The 22344-nt window shown below is 36.7% G+C and overlaps 1 protein-coding gene across 1 annotated transcript in view; it reads right to left on the reverse strand.

Annotated features, from left to right (window-relative positions):
* CACNA2D3 (calcium voltage-gated channel auxiliary subunit alpha2delta 3) overlaps positions 1–22344 on the reverse strand; it is a 1718630-nt gene that overhangs the window by 602869 nt on the left and 1093417 nt on the right. Inside the window, 1 exon segment of the mRNA XM_053720740.1 lies at positions 21185–21259. Coding sequence (XP_053576715.1) covers positions 21185–21259 — 75 coding nt within the window.

Consider the following 22344-nt stretch of genomic DNA (forward strand, 5'->3'; position numbering starts at 1 on the left):
ACCTTGTGAGCATTCAAGGTGTGTCTGAATGAAAGCTTTAAAATGATACCAAACACTTAAGCTCCCCGTGGGATCTGGACATAAAGGGGCATAATATTGCCTTTTTGCATCTTCACACCTTTTACTGTATAAGAACCCTGTGTCTTGACCATTAAAAGAGCTACTCACTAGTCACTACTGCACTAAGCCTTGTCTGGTGTTTGTGTGAGAGGGAACGAGCTTGAGGGTAAGGCTTCTAGCTCAAAAGCACTGCCAAAAGCAGTAACGCTGTTCCCTGGAGGTCTCTGGTGGCACTTGTAGAAGGCTGTGCAGCATGGAAGGCCTACTCTGGAACTTACCTCAGGGTGCAAGCTCCCAGGTCCTGTCACAGACATGAAACTATTTATGAGCATACACTTTTCAACAACTCTCCAAGTTACTTCTATTATCAAATTTGCCAATTTTTCATGCACTACTGGGAGCTAGATGAATACATTAAGTAAGCCAATGAAAAAAGGCATACACATGCAGCAATAACCAGCTAGCTCACAGTAGTGCATTGCTGCTTCTGAGCCTACCTAGGTATATTTTTCAACAAAGGATATCAAGAGATTGAAGGAAATTACATAGCAAAAGTAAATTGGACAGTTATTTAAATTTGCAAGCTCTGTCTGAATCACGAAAGTTTAATGTTGACTTTTCCTTTAAGGAAAAAACAACAACACTGTAATGCATTAAAGGGACAGTCTACTTGATTGTTTAAAAATACAGAAAATGCCTTCACTACCCATTCCCCAGCTATGCACAATCAACATTGTTTAACTAATATACGCCTAGATTTAGAGTTCTGCGGCCAAAGGGGTGCGTTAGCTACGCGTGCTTTTTTTCTCCTGCACCTTTTAAATACCGCTGGTATTTAGAGTTCACAGAATGGCTGGGTTTTCAGTGCGTTAGGCTCCAAAAAGGGAGCGTAGAGCATAATTTAACGCCACTGCAACTCTAGATACCAGCGGTGCTTACGGACGCGGCCAGCTTAAAAAACGTGCTCGTGCACGATATCCCCATAGAAAACAATGGGGCAGTTTGAGCTGAAAAAAAACCTAACACCTGCAAAAAAGCAGCCTTTAGCTCCTAATGCAGCCCCATTGTTTCCTATGGGGAAACACTTCCTACGTCTGCACCTAACACTCTAACATGTACCCCGAGTCTAAACACCCCTAACCTTACACTTATTAACCCCTATTCTGCCGCCCCCGCTATCGCTGACACCTGCATATTTTTTAACCCCTAATCTGCCGCTCCGTAAACCGCCGCTACTTACATTATCCCTATGTACCCCTAATCTGCTGCCCCTAACACCGCCGACCGCTATATTATATTTATTAACCCCTAATCTGCCCCCCACAACGTCGCCTCCACCTGCCTACACTTATTAACCCCTAATCTGCCGAGCGGACCGCACCGCTATTATAATAAAGTTATTAACCCCTAATCCGCCTCACTCCCGCCTCAATAACCCTATAATAAATAGTATTAACCCCTAATCTGCCCTCCCTAACATCGCCGACACCTAACTTCAAACATTAACCCCTAATCTGCCGACTGGAGCTCACCGCTATTCTAATAAATGTATTAACCCCTAAAGCTAAGTCTAACCCTAACACTAACACCCCCCTAAGTTAAATATAGTTTAAATCTAACGAAATAAATTAACTCTTATTAAATAAATTATTCCTATTTAAAGCTAAATACTTACCTGTAAAATAAATCCTAATATAGCTACAATATAAATTATAATTATATTATAGCTATTTTAGGATTTATATTTATTTTACAGGTAACTTTGTATTTATTTTAACCAGGTACAATAGCTATTAAATAGTTAAGAACTATTTAATAGCTAAAATAGTTAAAATAATTACAAAATTACCTGTAAAATAAATATAAATCCTAAAATAGCTATAATATAATTATAATTTATATTGTAGCTATATTAGGGTTTATTTTACAGGTAAGTATTTAGCTTTAAATAGGAATAATTTATTTAATAAGAGTTAATTTATTTTGTTAGATTTAAATTATATTTAATTTAGGGGGGTGTTAGTGTTAGGGTTAGACTTAGCTTTAGGGGTTAATCCATTTATTACAGTAGCGGCGAGATTCGGTCAGCAGATTAGGGGTTAATAATTGAAGTTAGGTGTCGGCGATGTTAGGGAGGGCAGATTAGGGGTTAATACTATTTATTATAGGGTTATTAAGGCGGGAGTGAGGCGGATTAGGGGTTAATAAATTTATTATAGTAGCGGTGCGGTCCACTCGGCAGATTAGGGGTTAATAAGTGTAGGCAGGTGGAGGCGACGTTGAGGGGGCAGATTAGGGGTTAATAAATATAATATAGGGGTCGGCGGTGTTAGGGGCAGCAGATTAGGGGTACATAGCTATAATGTAGGTGGCGGTGGTGTACGGAGCGGCAGATTAGGGGTTAATAATAATATGCAGGGGTCAGCGATAGCGGGGGCGGAAGATTAGGGGTTAATAAATATAATATAGGGGTCGGCGGTGTTAGGGGCAGCAGATTAGGGGTACATAGGGATAACGTAGCTGGCGGCGGCGTGCGGATGGCAGATTAGGGGTTAAAAAATGTTAATAGAGTGGCGGCGATGTGGGGGGGCCTCGGTTTAGGGGTACATATGTAGTTTATGGGTGTTAGTGTACTTTAGAGCACAGTAGTTAAGAGCTTTATGAACCGGCGTTAGCCCAGAAAGCTCTTAACTACTGACTTTTTTCTGCGGCTGGAGTTTTGTCATTAGATTTCTAACGCTCACTTCAGCCACGACTCTAAATACCGGCGATAGAAAGATCCCATTGAAAAGATAGGATACGCAATTGACGTAAGGGGATCTGCGGTATGGAAAAGTCCCGGCTGGAAAGTGAGCGTTAGACCCTTTCCTGACTGACTCTAAATACCAGCGGTAGCCCAAAACCAGCGTTAGGAGCCTCTAACGCTGGTTTTGACGGCTACCGCCCAACTCTAAATCTAGGCCATACTGTATAACCTCTATTTCCTATGTTTCTATGTCCTTGCTGGCTGCATCTTATCTCAGTTCATTTTATTACCTTTTCACAGCCAGGCAGTGCTAGTTCATGTGTGCCATACATATTACATTTTGCTCACTCCCTTGGTTATGCATGAACCAGCACTGATTGGCTAAAATGCAGATTTTTTAAAGAAACACTAATATAAGGTGGAGTCTTCAGAGGCTTAGATACAAGTTAATCACAGATGTAAAAAGCATTTATAATGGTGTTAAATATGCAAAACTGGGGAATGGGTAGTAAAGGGACTATATATCTTTTTAAACAATGAAAATCTTCAAGTAGACTGTACCTTTAATTATTCATTTTGCCTGGTTTTACTGTAAAATACTCATGAAAAGTGTATTTTCTCCAGAGAGTCTGAAATGCATCCATCTTTCATGTGGTGAAATTTACCTAAAACTGTAGTACTCTACACATCTATTGGTTAGCTCAAAACACACATTAATTTATCTAGACCAAACTGGCCACATTAAAGGGGACCAGGGTGTATCCCTGAAAGACTCTTGAATTGGAAAAAAACTTTTTTTTTTTACATTTTGCTAACAAAATGACAGTGTTAAAAAGTTTGTAGTACAAAACATGACATGTTTTTAGTGCATGTCATTTTTGCATAACACACTGTAAAACTGTATGTGTTTAACCCTCACAAAGATGTTAAACATATAGGAAATGTTTTACTTGGGAGCCTGATAAAACTGATGTGGCTGTGCAATTGCAGCTGCCTATTGACCCCCTAGCCTGTTCTCTCCTCGAAATCAGCAGTTATCTATTTAAAAAGTAGAGATATATTCACTGGCTTTGTTTCAGTTTGTCTACACATATACACATACAGACTTGGCAAAAAGTATTGGTACCTTTCCACTTTTATTGAATAATGCACACTTTTCTATAAACTAAGTAAAAATTGACAAAAGTATTTGGTATCCACCATTCTTTACTTCAAATGTAATAGAACAGAAACTTCACATTTGAGTTATGACTTCACATAGTACTTTAAACATTAAAACAAATGAGAATGGCACAGATAAAAATACTGGTACTCATAACCTAATATTTTGTAGCCCAGCCATTAGAGACAAGGGCCGAATGGCTCGCCGGAAACAGGAGTTAAGAAGCATTCGTCCTAAGACTGCTGCTCCTTAACTTGTATCCCTTCCCTGAGGCGGTGGACATCAGGCGCATTCGATCAGGTTGATTGACACCCCCTGCTAGAGGCCGATTGGCCGCAAATCTGCAGGGGGTGGCATTGCAGAAGCAGTTCACCAGAACTGCTTGTGCAATGGAAAATGCGTATGCTGATGGTATTTATCGATGTGGGGCAGACATGATCCGCTACAGCGGATCATATCCACTCGCATTTTAATAAATCTGCCCCAATAACTGTAATTAAGTGCTTTCTGTAGCTCTGAAAAAGATTTCTACATTTTTTGTCTGGGATTTTCTCCCACTCTTCTTGAGCAAACTGCTCCAGTTCTCTCAGGTTTGATTGTTGGCTTTTTCCAACTTTGAGTTTCAGTTCATTCCATAGATGCTTGATGGGATCAGATCTGGACTCACAGAAGTTCACTTCAGAATGGTACAATGTTTTCTTCTCATCCATTCTTGGGTGCTTTTGAGGTATGTTTTAGCTCATTATCCTGCTAGAGAACTCATGACCTGCAACTGAGACACAGCTTTCTGACACTAGGTAGTACATATCACTCCAGAATGCCTTGATAGTCTTCTGTTTCATCATGTCCTGCACAGATCCTAAACACCCAATGCCAGAGACAGCAAACCAACCTCAAAATATCACTAAGCCTCTATGTTTCACGTTAGGGATAGTGTTCTTTTCTTTAAAAGCATCTTTTCCATTCCGTAAAAATTGAGTTGTTATGAGTTGCCAAAAAGGATTGTGGCTAGTCAACTTGTATTTTGGCAAACTCCAGTTAACTTTTTTGTGTTTCTCTCTTAAAGTGCAAGGGTACCAATACTATAAATTACAAGGCGGACAATACTTTAAAATGCAAGGGTGCCAATGCTTTAAATGCAAGGGCACCAATACTTTCGGCCATGTCTGTAAATATTGTTTAATTGATCATACGTACTATACCCCATTACAGTGCTGGGTGAAAAAATACTGAAGTCTGATATTCAAAACCTAGCCGGCATGAGAAATCACGCAAAATTTTTGGGATTTTTTTTAGACCTTGTATTGTAATGTAGGAGTCTCTGTTTCACATAAAGAACTCTACATAGCAACATAAACATTTCTCAACATAACATTTGTCTTTCTAAATGTTTTAAGGGCCTCGCCGTACCAACGAGACTCCTTAGAATATCTCGTCTGAACAGTGAGGTTTTGAATACCTGGCCCAGTGTCTTATAAATTACAAAATAAAAAGGTATATTGAATCTATGATTGTATCTTTCACTTCCAACTACTTTTTAATTCATTATAAAGGAGTTTGCTTTGAAAGTGTATTCAGTAGAGTGTGCAGATTAACAGACACAGAGGAAAAGCAATTTAATTCTTAAAGGAATAGTCAAGTCAAAATTAAACTTTCATGATTCAGAAAGAGCAGCAATTTTAGGCAACTTTATAATTTTCTCCTATTATCAATTTTTCATTGTTCTCTTGGTATCTTTTTTGAATGTAAGCTTAGGAGCCGTTTTTAGTTCAGAACCTGGGTAGCGCTTACTGATTGGTGCCTACATTTAGATACCAATCAGAAAGTGCTACCCAGGTGCTGAACCAAAAATGGGCCGGTTCCTATGCGTACATTCTTGCTTTATTAAATAAAGATAGCAAGAGAATGAAGACAAATTGATAATAGGAGTAAATTAGAAAGCTGCTTAAAATTGGACATGGAAGTTTAATTTTGACTAGACTATTCCTTTAACCTCTAGGACTGCAATTTTCATGGAATAAAATATAAATCAATCCTATTTGCTATTGATCAGTTACAGGAAAACCTGCAAAAACAAATTATTTTGATAAGAATATAACATAAATAGCTGTTCAATAAAATATTCATGTTTTGCAAAGTCATAGGACTTTCAAATGCTTATACTGACATTCCCAGATTGACGTCTTAGAGGAAAGAATATTAAATATCACTTTTAGTTCACTTTTATGTTCTATACACATAAAAAAAAAAATTCAAACCAGGCACAAATCAAGTCAATTTTTCAGATCTGGTTTGAATAAATCAGAAAAATTCAGTAAGTAAAAAAAAAAAAAAAAAGTTTGCTAACTTTGTTTAAGGATTAAACATAAAATTTAAACAGTACTACAGTGCCATCTGCTGGTCAATTTGAAAATAATTACATACTTTGCATTAACGTTCTTACTGAATATGTCACAACTTCTATTTTTATTCCTACAGTAAAATAAGTCTATTTATTTTATCCTTTAACTTACTTGGTGGGATAATGAACATCCCCAAAAACATTCCTGTTAGTTTAAGTAAACATATCAGTTTCGTAGGGTACTAACGAATAACAGATTTATCAGTGTAACATAGTTTATGGGGGCTTTCTAAACACATTTACCATTTTTCTTACTGAAGAACATTAAATTGAATACAGACTTTACTTTCAACAGCTCAATAATTTTATCCTAGTGTCATTATTCAACTTTTATAAACTATATGACGATAATCTTAACTTAAAATGATGGTGATTTGGTCTGTGAAAATGTGATGTACAAATTACTAAACTTGGTATTTAAAAGGCGTCTGTCATATATTGTTTTAAAAAGATCTCTAAACTTTGAGCACACACATGTTCCAAACTATATAATATGTTACTGCTAAACATTCTCTATTGATTGTAATTGGTTGTCAAATGTGGAAACATTCTAATTAAAAAAATTACATAATTTTTACTGGTTCTACTATGGTGTTGATTACAGTCTATGATTAGTGGCATCTCCAGTAGATATTTATAAGGGGGGGGGGCACTTCCCAGGGACCCACTGTTGTTGTGGGTGGTGCTGTGATGGGATGGACTGGAGTGGGTGGTCAGCAGGCAGAGTCAGGGTGGTCCATGGTTGGGGTTAAACCCATAGGTGAAATACCATTCAGGAACGGTAAGCATTGCAGGTCCTGAGCAGAACATCACCAGTAATTGGTGGGCTATGCAACTGTCACTCCTTTCTTGCATTTTCAAGCTTGAAAGCTGTAATACTTGCGGCTCCTAAACTAGTGTGTATCCCATTTGCAAGGGTTAAACACATAGGGCCCTACTCAAAAATGATTCATCTTCTAATTACATTTTAATGCAAACCTCACAAGAGCAGAACTCTATTGAATTATTTAAGAAAATGGGTGGAACCTCGAGGTCCCAGATAGTTGAAAGCTGCCTCCTACAGGAAGTAACAAAAGCTCTCTGGGATACAGAATCTTGTGGGTGAGGGTGAAGTTAACAGGGGAGCACCTTACACTGATATCAATTCTTAGTTTGCAGCAAATATACATTAAACTGACATGTTTTTACAACAGTTTAACTTCCATTTGTTTTTTGCTTAATATAAATAAATTTTTTGTCAGTTACAAAGGCTATTGTGAACTTCCTCTGCATATAACTGGTAAGATAGATTGGTGAGATTATAATGTGGACTGACAGAAAGCTTCAAATATACACAGGAAATGCCTCCTAAATATGCTTCTCTGTCCAAAATCAGAATGTACTACGATTGTTTAAAGTAAATTAAAATACAAAGCATAAAGTGTAAATATGACAAAACTCACATTTCATGTAGTGGTATATTGTATTGAGCTTGTGACCCCTTCCCAAGCAGACATGCAGGGAATGCCCCTTAGGCAGGTAGGGCTTAATTCATCAAGCTACAAAGGCAGCTTCCAATCCCTTACAGCAGTGGTGGGTCTAGATGGGGAACAAGCAGCCCCATTGGGCAGAGGAGGAGGGTAAAAAAGGTAAAATGATCATCCCCTGTCCTTTTATGCAGAAATCATCCCACAAATGCCTAACCACACCCCTGGACCACCTGGCTCTCCATTAAGAACACCTGTGACTCCTGCCCTGACCATGGAAAACCCATAACTAAGCCTCCACCCACATTAACCGTACCCGTAACTCCAACTAGAAGTGTTTGCACCCCCGTAATAAGGTCTATTTAACTGCCACTGCCTTACAATGAAGGTGTACATGAGCCAACCAGCACCTGATAGTTAACAAGAAGCAAACTCAAAACCACTGTTTCCTAACTTTTCCAAAACCTCACACATGGTTCATTATAATTACCCCGGACTGATCCAACTTGGGTGATTGACAGACTCCAATTGGTTGGCATTGCACAAGCATATGGGAACCTTGTCCACCCTGGACTATGATAGGGTAAAATTGCCTTTCTAGTATCTTGTGATGGATCTAGAACTAGTGGATCTCTTTAGATAACCTGGCCTGTTAATCAGTCCATTAGTTATCTAGGGTCAGTAAAGCTAAAATAAAAATCTATACATAATTAGACTATGGGGCTGATTATCTAAACTTCGCTGGTTCTGACGTGGCGTTTCACACTGACCCTCGCAGGGTCTGCCCTGGTGGAATTATCTTAAAAAGGGGGCAGATGTTTCCTATAGAAAGGTAAGGAGTTTGCTGGAAAAAGAAACAGCGATGGGTAGAGCGAAATTAGCAATGAACATGGGCACACTTTACAAATGAAATCCTGCATCAAAACATCAACACATTGCATTGCTTTCTGCTTATAACATCTTACAATTGCCTCTATTTTTGTATTCATGTGTTTTACTATTAGAGTATTAAGTATTTTGCATATTTTATCACATCCTCACCACCTTTTAGTTCACGAGAAAAAACAGTGAGAACTGTAGGGCTGAAATGTTTAGATAATTATTCTTCAATTTGAGAGAACGCCAATCTTTAGCCCATTTTACGATAAAACAACAATTACTTTGTATTTTGTAATTATAAGTACCAATTTATATTTGTTTTTTGCATATACATTGTACTTAAATTACAATCTACGCTGTGTATTTTTTTTTTTTGTATATAATTTTTTATTGAGGTTATACAAAGTATACAACATATTTTGAAAGCCAAAAACAAAACAGTAATGACATAAGCTTCAGTCTAATAATGGCTATTAACACGATGATAGGTTTCACAATGAGAACCAAAAAACAGGTGTCTTAAACCTCAGTTTTACAATGTGTTCTTTGGTAAATTCCTCCAAAATAAAAACACAGGAGGACACTCTTGGACCTAAGATCACTCATAAAAAAGGGAGAGGAATATTGATGTTTGATAAGGTCACTTTTGGACCCATATAGATTAGAAATAAATTAACAACTGATATAATATATGGATTATACAACTGGAGAAATGAAGGACTCTATATTATTATAAAACCAAAATAGTGTTTTTTCTATGGGGAAAGAGGGTGTTGTGCACTATTGAAAGATCGTTTAGTATTTATAAGTTTGTGGACCTAGCCAGTATCTGAACACGTACAATTTAGCCACCATTGTTTACTAAGGGCACGTTTGTCTTTTCATAACATGTCATGTTCCTGTTTTAAATGAATGGAAATAAAGCAAATACTGTTTTACCCAGCTCCCAACTTCTATTTATCAAGATCTATAGCCATTTCCAAAAAATAATAGTAATAAATCTTCAGTAGGGTAGAACCAGAAGAACATCATATACCATTAAGGTAACCATAGCGTATGCTATTGCTAAGTTCCAATCTGCATAATCATAAAAATATTATGATTATGCAGACTGGAAGTTAGGTATTACATTTTTCTTTGCCTTATAATATATAGACAACATGCTGTCTCGGCCACAGACAGCATGTTTCCCATCCCCAGCCAATTAGCACAGAGCAAATTAATGGTTTTATATATTATAATGAGGTTGTACTAGTTCTATACATGATTGTACTAATGTAGCACTTCATTGTAATTGACAATACAATTGGAAAACTCAGCTGTGTCTTAACTTGTAAAAGGTATATCTCTAATGGAACATTCTTATTTAGAGGTGGCTGAGTCAATATGAGCATTATCAAAAACTATATATATGCTAGACTGTAAGGGCTTGACTATAGGAGTCAATTCTTATAAGGGACTAAATTTCAACAAATATAGTGGGACACGTGTTATGGAGCCAGCTTTATTGGCTAACATTTCTCATAGGTAAGTGTGTTTAGGAGTCCATGCTACAATTTAGCTATAAGCATTTTTCAGGTATATGCAGGATAAGATAGTGCCTGCTCTTATGCTCTCAGACCTCTTGGTTAGCCTGAGTGGGTTACGTCTATATAAGTCTAAATATAAATAAGGATATTTTAAACACTTAAAATTTTAGTCTAATTAGTTTTCTCAAGTAGGGAAAGACCTCTAAATATATAATGTTTTAGTACAGGTAGGTTGCTCCTATATAAGTCTAAATATAAATAAGGATATTTTAAACACTTAATAATATAGTCCAATTAGCTTTCTCAATTATTCAAAAACCCTAAACTTAAAATATGCTAACAGTGTCAACTTATTTAGTAATATCACTAGAATTTTTCATATATCTGCTGACTGCTGAGTGAAATAGTGTATATTCTCAGACCTCAAAGTACAGATAGGTTACTAATATATGGGTCTAAATATAAAGAATATCGTTAACCACATAGAAATATTGGCTAATTAGCTGTCTCAGTTATTAACAGATCTCTAAGCATATTTATAATGTATTAACAGTGTCAACTACTATGGTAACTTGCTATATATAACATTTGTGAAACTAAAAGGGTAACTTTAGTTTGGCACAAACACAGATTAACTACGTTTGTGTACTTGAGTCAGAAAAAGGTTACTAGCCCACACCTGCACGGTAAAGTTTATGGGTCGAATCCCCATCACAGCCAGATTCTTTAGCAGAGGTAAGAATTGAAGAACAGCCACATGGTGAGCGTACTCGCTGTCAGGATCGCTACCTTTCAAAGCTGCTGGATTCTTTTCTAGGGCAAGGAACATCGATCTCTCATCATGATCAGATGGACAGAACAGCAGCAAAACATTTAAATCAACCATCATGGCTTCTCCAGCATGGATAGTCTTCCGCTTATGGTGAGTGTCCTCTCTATTTTCAGGAAATTCTGATAAGGCTGCCATAGAGGTTTGGGTACATTGTGCCCGTGGAAACTCTGGTAGCTGTATACGTTTGTCTCCTGGCTGTTTCGTATCATTCCCAGGTTGGGTAGTAGCATCTGCACTGTCAGTCTCTAGCGCTTGGAGCAGTTGCCATTCCAATTTCCTTAAGCGGTCCTCCAAGATCCAAGATGTTGCAGACAGCAGATCATAGTAGGCAGGTGCCATTTTAAATGTTGTTGGTAGTAACTAAAACAAGTGTATGTTGTTATGAAGGAACAGTACTAATTTATGCAGCACTTTTAATTTCCAATAACCCAGTATCCACTGAATCCTGGGGGGCGATTGTAGGGCAGCCCACGCAGCCCGGGTAAACAGACTCACAGTACAGGTTCTCTGCCACGTGCTTAGCTAAGGAACAGTACCGACAAACTCTTCTGGGGTTTCTCAGGGCACCTCACCCATAAACTCTGCTATAATAAAACAATTTTAAATAAAAAATAACCCCTAAAAGTCCAGATAGAGTCAGGAGCTTCTCACAAACATGACCTTCCGCAAAAGCTGTAGGCTCCGCCCCCTACGCTGTGCATTTTTTAATTGTACAACAGTACAATGAGTAATTTACATACAAATTTAAAGTTTTGATAAAAAAACGAGTTTTGGTGTTGTTATGATTTTTTATGCACTTTAACAATACATTTTCCTGCGTCATTTTGTGCAAATGGTTCAGTTATTCATTTTGTATGATTTTTAAGTAGAGAGTTTTCATTGTGCACTTTTGTAATATATGCATTTTCTGAAAGAGTGGATTTATATAATTCCACCAGGGAAATAGAATTACTGGTGAGCATTCTTATAGAATCTCACCAGTCCAGAGACCTTTAGATAATCAGGCCCCATGTAATTTTTGCAATAGAATGTCACTTTAATGTCCATACACTAAAGCTCTCTGGGTGAGTGATAAATCAAAATAAAGAATTACGTCTTGAGGTTCTTCAGGCTGCTCTATGTACAAAACAATGTGGCTTGCTGAAACCATGTTTAACAATGGCTGGACCTAGCATTGCAGAAACAACAGTACCGAAAATCCGCTTTTCGTAGCACTTTCATATTGGAAGAGGAACTCTAGTGTAATACTCTCTTCATAAAACAATTTAACAATAAAGAAGACATTCACATTTTAATATTATTTTAAAAACATAGTCACGCAGACCTTATTTGGAGATTCACTTACGCCATAGTTGCTGTAATCTACAGTTCCATTCATTAGTGCACACAACAGGTCATATTTTCAGGATATTTGAACTAGAGCATATGTGAGATAATCAGATAATCAGTAACCATGGTTATTAAAATGTTCTCACCCAAGGTAATCCTTAAAATATTGTCTGTTAGTGTGCCATAATGACTGGATTTAAAAAGCACTGATGTGGAATTTTCTGTCATTCTACATAGTAAAGAAATCAAATAATTTAAATGATATTATATTATTATATTATCATTAGGTATTTGTGTGTATTGACCAATCACCAGCCAGTAGTGCATGGCTGCTGACAATATATACACATGATTTTCAACATAGGACACAAATAAAACAAAGTACACTTGAAAATAGAAGTGCGTTTGAAAGAGTCTTAAAATCACATGCTCTGTCTGAACCATGAAAGTTCAATTCTTTCATGCACCTTTAATATTTAATTTCTGCTCTTTTATATTCTTTGGATACTATTGAAATGAAATCATACAAAGAGACAAGCGCTCTACCAGGAACGAACAACAGCTCATCAGCTAGTTCTATGGCGATTTACCACCCGGAAGTAGCCTCTTTTAAACCAGTGTGCTTTTCACTGAGGAAAACTTTCTTGAAGTATATCAGTCTGATCCCACCAAGTAAGGTCAGTCCAGCCCCGAAATACCAGGCAGTTCCCCTCTGAACAAGGAACATGACAACCCCAGATGATAGTTTTGGCCTCCTATGGGCCTCGTCAGTGAGGTGCAGCCACATTCCTCTAAGCACACTGGGCAAGGATTCCACTTCTGGTTTCCCCCTTCACTCATAGGGAGACTTTCCCAGGGTCATATTCTCTGTGAAAGGCACATATTGAGCAAAAAGAGACTGCTTCTTGGGTGATAAATAGCCATAGAACAAGCTATTATGCTATTGTTCGTTCCCAGGTTAAGAGCTTCTCTCTTTTTATTTATGCAAATTATGACACTTAGGGAAGTCTCCCTAAGTGTGATGCAGGAATCCAGATGTGGACCCGTTGTTCAGTGTGCCTAGAGGGATATGGCTGCACCTCACTAACGAGGCCCACAATAGGCCAAAACGTATGTCTGGGGTTTTGCTGTTTATCTCGTTCAGAGAGGGATTGCCTGGTATTTCGGGGCTGGACTGTACTGTGAAGTCAGGATGAGACTGATATGCTTCAGGCTAGTTCTTCTCTGTGAAAGGCACATGTTGAGCAAAAAGAGGCTGCTTCTTGGGTGGTAACTAGCCATAGAACAAGCTATTATGCTATTGTTCATTCCCAGGTTAAGCGCTTCTCTCTTTTTATATATATACCAATGTGAAGTCAAGTACATGCAGTTGCATTATACTGTATGACTCTGTCCGTATCTAAAGTGAATCATGAATCTCTTCTGTAACCCTTTCAGCATCTATAGTCAGTTTACACCCATGGCACAAACAAGTCCTATACTTTACTCATCTAAAGCATCATCAGTTCCTCAGTCTCTTCTTCCTTTTCAGGGTTATAGAAAGGATAACATGAATAGCCAAACGACTGTAGAGTGTATCAGTCTTTATATTTATCTATAAATGTAAACAAATGGACAGCAGCCAAAGGTAGATATAATAGAAAACATATGAACCAATGTTTTTGTTGGTCTTATTCAGATTAAACAAAAGACTAAAGATGGAAGTGAAAAAACATAAATAGCTAAAAAATAAAAAGTGCAGAGAAGAAACAATTACATTATGCAGAAGGGACATTGGATGTTTGGGCAGAATAAAGAGGAATCACTGGCAAGACCAGATTGGCCTTCCGGGAATACCAGGAAATGTCCCCGTGGGCTGCAGCAGCTAGGGCTGGTCAGACACAATTTAAGGGAGTGGTGCTGCTAGTGAGGAGATGCTGCTGTATCATCTGTTTTCTCATCTGAGCTATAGGTTTTAAGATCACAAAGAATTTCCTTGTAGGCTTATTTAATAGACCATGTACCATTTAGTATTTCTTGAATTGTTTCTAGTCAAGTCACACTGTGAGCCAGAATGACACACTGTCTTGAAAGTCTTCACCAGATCAAGCTATGGACAATCAATTTCGTACTGTGAAAGGAAGTCATGGATGAAATTAGGATTTTAGGCAATATCTATCAATCTATCTATCTATCTATCTATTTATATATATATATATATATATATATATATATATATATATGATGTAGATATTTAGTATTTTTCCTGCTTTCTGTAATTTTAATCTGAATTTTTTTATTTTTTGTTAACAGCCCCCAATAACTTGAGGTAGCAATTAGCGCACACAAAATTAACCAGAGATCTGATCTCTAAATAATTTTCTAAAAGTGCACCAAACGCCCTCAAAATAGACGGCATTATAGTTTTTTGTTTAGGGAGTGGGGTGTTAGAAAAAAAATAGCACTGAAAAATACCTTTACATTGCGATCTATGGGAACTGTGTGTTCCCATAGACCGCAATATAAATATATATGTATATGCTTATATGCATATATATTTATGTGTTAATATGTATGCAAACGATATTTAGCGCTCCACTTGTAGATCTTTACACACATACAATTCAGAGTAAACAGAATTAGTAGCACTATTTTTTTTTTGCCATAATGACAGATTTGCAGTAAGTTGTATTGGTGAGCAGGTTATTCATTAATTATTTCATGAAATTATTATCAATCATCCTATTTTATTTTTAACTACAGGAGGTTTTGTATTTCCATTTTGTAATAGAAACCTGCATGAATATGAAACAGACATGACATTCTTTCATAGACATAATTTGATTCTTATAAACAGAGTACCCCTGGCATATACATTTTTTAATTAATTTTGAAGTTTATCATTAGTTCTGGCCACCTTATCTACTGCATAACACTGTAAGAATGAACTCAAAAATTAAGACGGATTGTTCCATAAACAAAGGTGAAATATGTTAAAATATTTAGTAGAGCATAGTATTTTCTTCTTCAGGATAATAAAATAAAGTCTTATAACTTTAACATATGAAACATTTAATATATTACGTAAATTGGAAGGTTAATTGGTAGGGTTCCATTTATGAGTTAAGGAGCTCACTAAGAACTTGAGTACACTGGGAAATTTGACCATCTGCTACATAAAAAATGAACCCCAAAAACCAGAAGATTGTACAAAGAAATAAGACTGAAAAGGGACTGGTAATATGTATAGTTAAAGATGCTCCAATAGTCCCTTAAATTTGTTTATATATATATTAGAGATTCGCATCACTTTCTACCTAGGAATTAATATTCAAGATTTAAACTCCTGTAATGTGAACCTGGGTTCTTAGCTACCATAATAAATTAAGAATATCAACAAGAAATATAGGAAATGTTTATGCTAAAATTGTATAGAACACAGGAATGAAGGAATGATTAAAATATATTAGCTACTTCAATTCAATACAATGAAACCCCCAGTTATATAAATCAAGTACTCTAATACTTGAACTTAAGGTACCCCCGATATATAGTGACACTTATGTCAAGGAAAAACTTGGTTAGTACCAGGTATAGTTATGTTGTTGATTGTTTGAAATTATTTAAGTTATGTTTGTTCATGATTGTTATTGTTAAGATTGTTGTTCTATATTTTGCAGTCGCTGATATAAAGTTTAATAGCAGCATAAAGACTCATACCAACTCACTGGGTAAGTGGCCAAGCTATCCTTTACAGATAAAAGAAAGACTTTTTCCCAAACTCAACTTTCTCAGCTCCCTATCTAGACGAGATGCCCGCAGTGGAAATCTAGTGGGACCAATGTATTACATACTAAAATGTGACGCTTTCCAACATGCAAGCACTAACAGAGATCATACATATTCCTTATTCATACTAGGATGGCACTAAGTCAAATTAAATGTCTAACACAAAATTGTAAGGGCCTTAACTCACCTACAAAGAGGTCAGTGGCACTCTCACACTTCCACAAATTAAAAGGAGATATTATATTTATTCAAGAGTCGCACTTTACTAGGTTAAATACCCCCAGATTTACATCCAGGGAATACCCCACTGGTTTCTTTAATTCGCACCCAAACAAGAAGGCAGCTGGAGTTGGAATTATTTTTCATAAGAACATACACTTTCACCTTCAAAACAAATACGAGGACGATGAGGGTAGGATTATCATACTCATAGGGCTACTATTTAACACGTTAGTGACTTTGGCTTGCATATACGCACCTAATTCTCAACAGAGGAAATTTTTAAGGAAAGCTAATGATAAAATATTAGAATTAGGGAAAGGTATAGTTATAATTGGAGGCGATCTCAATATTACATTCGACCCCCAAATGGATAGCTCTTCTATGAAGAAGAGGAAAATGCATTCACTAGTCAAGGCCCCAACAGAAATAGAATGCTTTAGACATAACAACATGGTAGACATCTGGAGACTGCAACACCCCCGAACAAAAGATTATACCCACTATTCACACGCACAAAAATCTTTTTCTAGACTTGATTATTTTCTTATCGACCATAGTCATATACATCTCGCAACGCACACAGAGATAAGCCCAGCTGCATGGACAGATCATGCATCGGTTACAATGGATTTAGATTGGCACAATAAGCCTGTGAGAGCGGCATTTTGGAGGGTAGACGAATCATTACTTCATGATCCAGAGATAACCAAAGACATAAAAACAAAAATGAGGGAATACTTTCAACTAAACACCAATTCAGTAAAAAACAGCGGAATTCTATGGGAAGCTCATAAGGCGGTTATTAGGGGTTGTTGTATACAACACAAAGCAAGGAAAAATAGGGACAGGAATGCAGAGTATAGGAAATTAACACAGCTTCTCAAAGAAGCAGAACACATACATAAATTGAACCCAAGCAATCTGGAATCTCTAGAAACTCTCACCAAAGCAAGGTCTGCATTAAATACACACCTACAAAGGGAAGCACATAAGAAAGCACTTTATCTTAAAAAGATTTATTTCCACGGGGGTAATAAAGCGGGTTCCTTATTGGCCAAAGCTTTAAAAAAGAAAACAGCTATAAATCACATATATCATGTTAACGACAGTGAAGGAAACAAGAAATATAACAGTCCAGAAATAGCAGAGTCCTTTAAGAAATACTATGACCAGATATACAACTTATCAAAAGAAAAGGAACACCCCCCCCCACAAATATACTCTCATACTTAGAATCGGTAGACCTACCCATGATCACTCCACAACAAAAGACGGCCCTAGACTCGCCAATAACGACTTTGGAAATCATAAAGGCTATCAAAGACCTGCCCTCGGGCAAGAGTCCAGGCCCAGATGGTCTAACAAACAAATATTATAAAACCTTTACAGAGGAATTAGTGGCCCCACTACTAACCCTTTATCACACGGTAGATGAAAATAACCAACTCCCAACCCCAATGAAAGAAGCACATATTACAGTTATACCAAAGCCAGGGAAAGCATTAGACTCCCCTTCAGACTACAGACCCATTTCATTATTAAATACAGACCTAAAAATTCTAGCAAAAATACTAGCTACCAGACTGAGTCCTATACTCCCCTCTTTAATACACATGGATCAAACGGGTTTCGTGGAGGGACGGGAGGCTAGAGATAATACTATTAGAGCACTACAACTGATGGAACACTCCAAATTAAATAAGATAAATACTATTTTCCTATCTACAGATGCCGAAAAGGCTTTTGATAGGTTAAATTGGGATTACCTATTTGCTACACTCAAGAAATTTGGCTTTGGGGACATTCTTATCAACAGAATTTGAGCATTATATAATTCTCCAACGGCCAAAGTTAGACTTAATGGGATGCTCTCAGAAGGATTCCATATTGGTAACGGCACACGACAGGGTTGCCCTCTGTCCCCATTGTTGTTCGTTCTTAGTATAGAAACCCTGGCAGCCCGTATTAGACAAAATAAAGACATCAAGGGAATCTCTTTGGGAAATAATGAATACAAAGTATCACTTTACGCGGATGACATCCTCCTGTCCCTCACCTCGCCACATACCTCCATAAGAGCAGTCACAGAGGAATTTGATATGTTTGGGAAACTCTCCTATTTCTCTATAAATTATTCTAAATCTGAATTACTAAATATTAACCTCTCTAGGTCAGACCTAAACGCCCTGATGACCTACTGCCCCTACAAATTACAAAAAAACGCATTAAAATATCTCGGAATAAATCTTACCCCAAATAATAAACTACTCTTCAAATTGAATTACTCCAAACTATTCAACTCCACCCAAGCTGATTTAGACTCTTGGAAAAAGGGGCCCTTCTCCTGGCTAGGTAGGGTCCAAACACTGAAGATGACAACCCTCCCAAGAATTTTGTATGTCATGCAAGCTATTCCGATTAAACTCCCCACACCTTTTCTTAATAGATGGCAGGGCATACTTAATAAATACATCTGGGGAACAATAAAACCTAGAATAAAAAGAAATACACTATACAAACCTCAAGCTGAAGGAGGATTAGGCCTCCCATGCCTAGACACATATTACAAAGCTATAGCACTCCAACGAATACTAGATTGGCATAGGAACACAATGACCAAAGCTTGGGTAACCATAGACTCCCATATTTGAAAAGCCCCAAATGTAGGGGCACTATGTTGGATCCCTAGGACGCACAGACCGACCCTGCTATCAGATACCCGCAATTTGAAAATGTATTCTCTGTATGGGATAAATTGATTTCACGATACAGACATATCTCCACTCCACGTTCGCCAATGTCTCCAATTTCACCAAATGCAGAATTCTTGGGGGGTCTAGAATACACAAAAGCTATGCCAAACAGACTTGAGATAGGTTACACAACTCAGATATACAACCTGTTAATTAACACTAAAGTCAAACAGAGGAACGACCTGGCAGGGTACTTAAACGGAGCTTTCTCACAATGGCTAAAATATAAGCAACTGATACATTTGATAGAGACATCTGAACACAAACAAGACTGGACGAGACCGCTGACTTCTTTTGAAACACAATGTCTAGCCGAGGGAGCTCTTAGACACACACTAACTATAGCAAAACACATAGTGCTTACAGGCATGGGTCCAGAGTTGCCATCATATACACACAATTGGCACAAAGAGCTAGACATAGACTTAGATAATGCCACATGGACACAAATTTTTCAGTCAACCAAAACTTCATCCACATCAGCAAAAATCATAGAATTAAATTATAAAATTCTAGCGAGGTGGTATCTTACCACATCTCGCCTGAGAAGCATATACCCTACTGCGTCTGATAGATGTTGGAGACGGTGCGGTCTAAAGGGATCAATGTCACATATTTGGTGGAACTGCCCAAAAATTCGTACATTCTGGGATCAACTTGAATCCCTATTAAAACATTTATTTACCCCTACCTTTACACTGGAACCAACTATGGTCCTCTTGAATTTACCTATTCCAAAAATGTGCCGAATTCGCCAACGCCTACTCCAATTTATTCTTAACTCAGCTAAAACAACTATAGCCCGAAACTGGAAAAACCCTACTACCCCTACAATGACTGAATGGCTACACCACTTTGAGGAAACACTAATACTAGAAGAATACGGTTATTTTAGAACCCAAAGACTAGAGACATTCTTCGATATAAAATTCTATTGGGAGACAATTAAACAAAAACATTTCAATACCTAGAGAAGAGAAACAAGCCTTTTTTGACTGAGTAGTGAATAGACTGATTCCCTCCTGCCCTTCTCCCCCCTCCCCCCCCCACTTACTGCCCTTCTTTCCTTTTTCGCTCTCTACTATCCTTTCAGCCCACCAGACAGAGTGGTATGATGTCGACTCGATATAACAAAGGTAAAAGTTATTGTTACAATGATAAAAGATGATTAATAAAAGAAAAAGAACCGGTGTTCTTTGGTAAAAGATAAAATGATGACTGAGGAATACAGCAACTGCGATTGTTGTTTTAGTTTATATATGTTTACTGTTTTTGACAATGCGTAGGTTTCTATCACTGAATAATGCATAAATGAAATACCTATGTCTTGTTGTAAGTTTTATCTTCTGAAAATAAATAAAAATTATTTTACAAAAAAAAAAAAAAAAATGAACCCCAAAAATGTACTCAGGGTGCATGTAGGGATGGACATTTCAATATTCTTTTAAGTTTGTTATATCTTAAAGAGGGGGGAAAATGCCTTTTAAATCTATTTTTCTATTCTGAAGAAAGTCTTTTTTCCCCCATTTTATTAATAAAATAAAGAATGAAGGCCACATTCTTTTAACTTGAAATAAAAGTGACAGAGTTTATATGGACGTAATTGTAATTTTAATTGTAGTTATGATGTTGTGTTTATTGCAACTTTTTATTAACACACTACCCCTTACATGAGGTTGTCAGTTGCGCAATCCCAACAAGCATAAACCATGATTGCGCACCTGCTATCACGTTTACTTTCAACTTGTAATATGAACGCTATTTCCATTGCGCACAAAAATACATTTTTTTGCATTCAAATGTTGATTCCTATAGACTTTATTGGAATTTTATGAGAAACAACTTTAAACATTTAAACATTGCTATTTTTTATTGTTTTTCCTTCAGTTAAATATTAACTTTAATATACTGGGATGTTAAAATGTATATAGAAACATTAGAATATGCAAGTGAATTTCTTCTGGAACACCCATTCTATAAATAGATTCAAACATTCACCCACCCCTGATAGCAAGGAAACTAGGAAAAAAAACTTACCAGTGGCCTCAACTCTGGATGAGTCAAAATATAACCATTGTTCGTTATAGCAAAAGCATATCCATGAATACCCAGCTAAAAAAGAAATTAAATAACTCATTAAACAACATGTAACAAAATCTATATTTTTATAAACATATCATGCCAAAATCATAATCATTACATATGGGTTGTACAGTCCAATCATACAATTTTAATACCTACACCCTCAGAGCAAATCTTGGAGTCACATCCAACATGGCATATCTGAAAGATGTTTAAAGGGACACTGAACCCAAATTTGTTCTTTCAAGTTTCAGATAGAGCATGCAATTTTAAGCAACTCTCTAATTTACGCCTATTATCAAATTTTCTTAATTCTCTTGCTGTCTTGATTTGAAAAGCAAGAATGTAAAGTTTAGAAGCTGGCGCATTTTTGGTTCACAACCTGGGTTGTCCTTGCTGATTGGACAGCACCAATAAATAAATGGTGTCCAGGGTTCTGAACCAAAAATTGGCTTTCTCCTTAGCTTAGATGCCTTCTTTTTCAAATAAAGATAGCAAGAGAACGAAGAAAAAATGATAATAGGAGTAAATTAGAAAGTTGCTTAAAATTGCATGCTCTATCTGAAATGAAAGAAAAAATTTGGGTTTAGTGTCCCTTTAAGGACATATTTCTCTAAGTGCAGCTCATTTAGTAAAAGTCTTAAATTGACAAGACCAAACCCACCATTTAAGAAGTGTAAGTCTTGGGTGTTAAAAGCAAAAGTAAAAATAAATATATGAAATCAGTAAATGGATTTTTGGTGTCTCTTTGTCACGTTTGGGTTCTATTTTGGGCATTAAGTTAAAGTAAACATGGTGGTCAAATTGTTCACCTGGGTCAGTAAATATATGTAACTACTATTTATTTGAACATCAGCAAAATAGACTGATCTCTAAAAGCCCTTTTTTTAATGAAATGTTGTATGTTTTTGGAATGTTGTATAATTTAAAAACTTTTTAAAACTTTTATATTATTTTAAAACTAAAAAGCAAATCAATATTTATTGTCTGTAGGAAATACGTTACAACAGACACATTTACTTTTGATTTTTAATTATACTTAAGTTGAAAAAAATGTGATTTTTTTTTTTTTTTAAACATTGACAATGCCAGAAAAGTTTTGTAATTGTTATTTT

Source organism: Bombina bombina, chromosome 7, assembly GCF_027579735.1.
Source record: "Bombina bombina isolate aBomBom1 chromosome 7, aBomBom1.pri, whole genome shotgun sequence".
In the NCBI taxonomy this organism is placed as follows: Eukaryota; Metazoa; Chordata; class Amphibia; order Anura; family Bombinatoridae; genus Bombina; species Bombina bombina.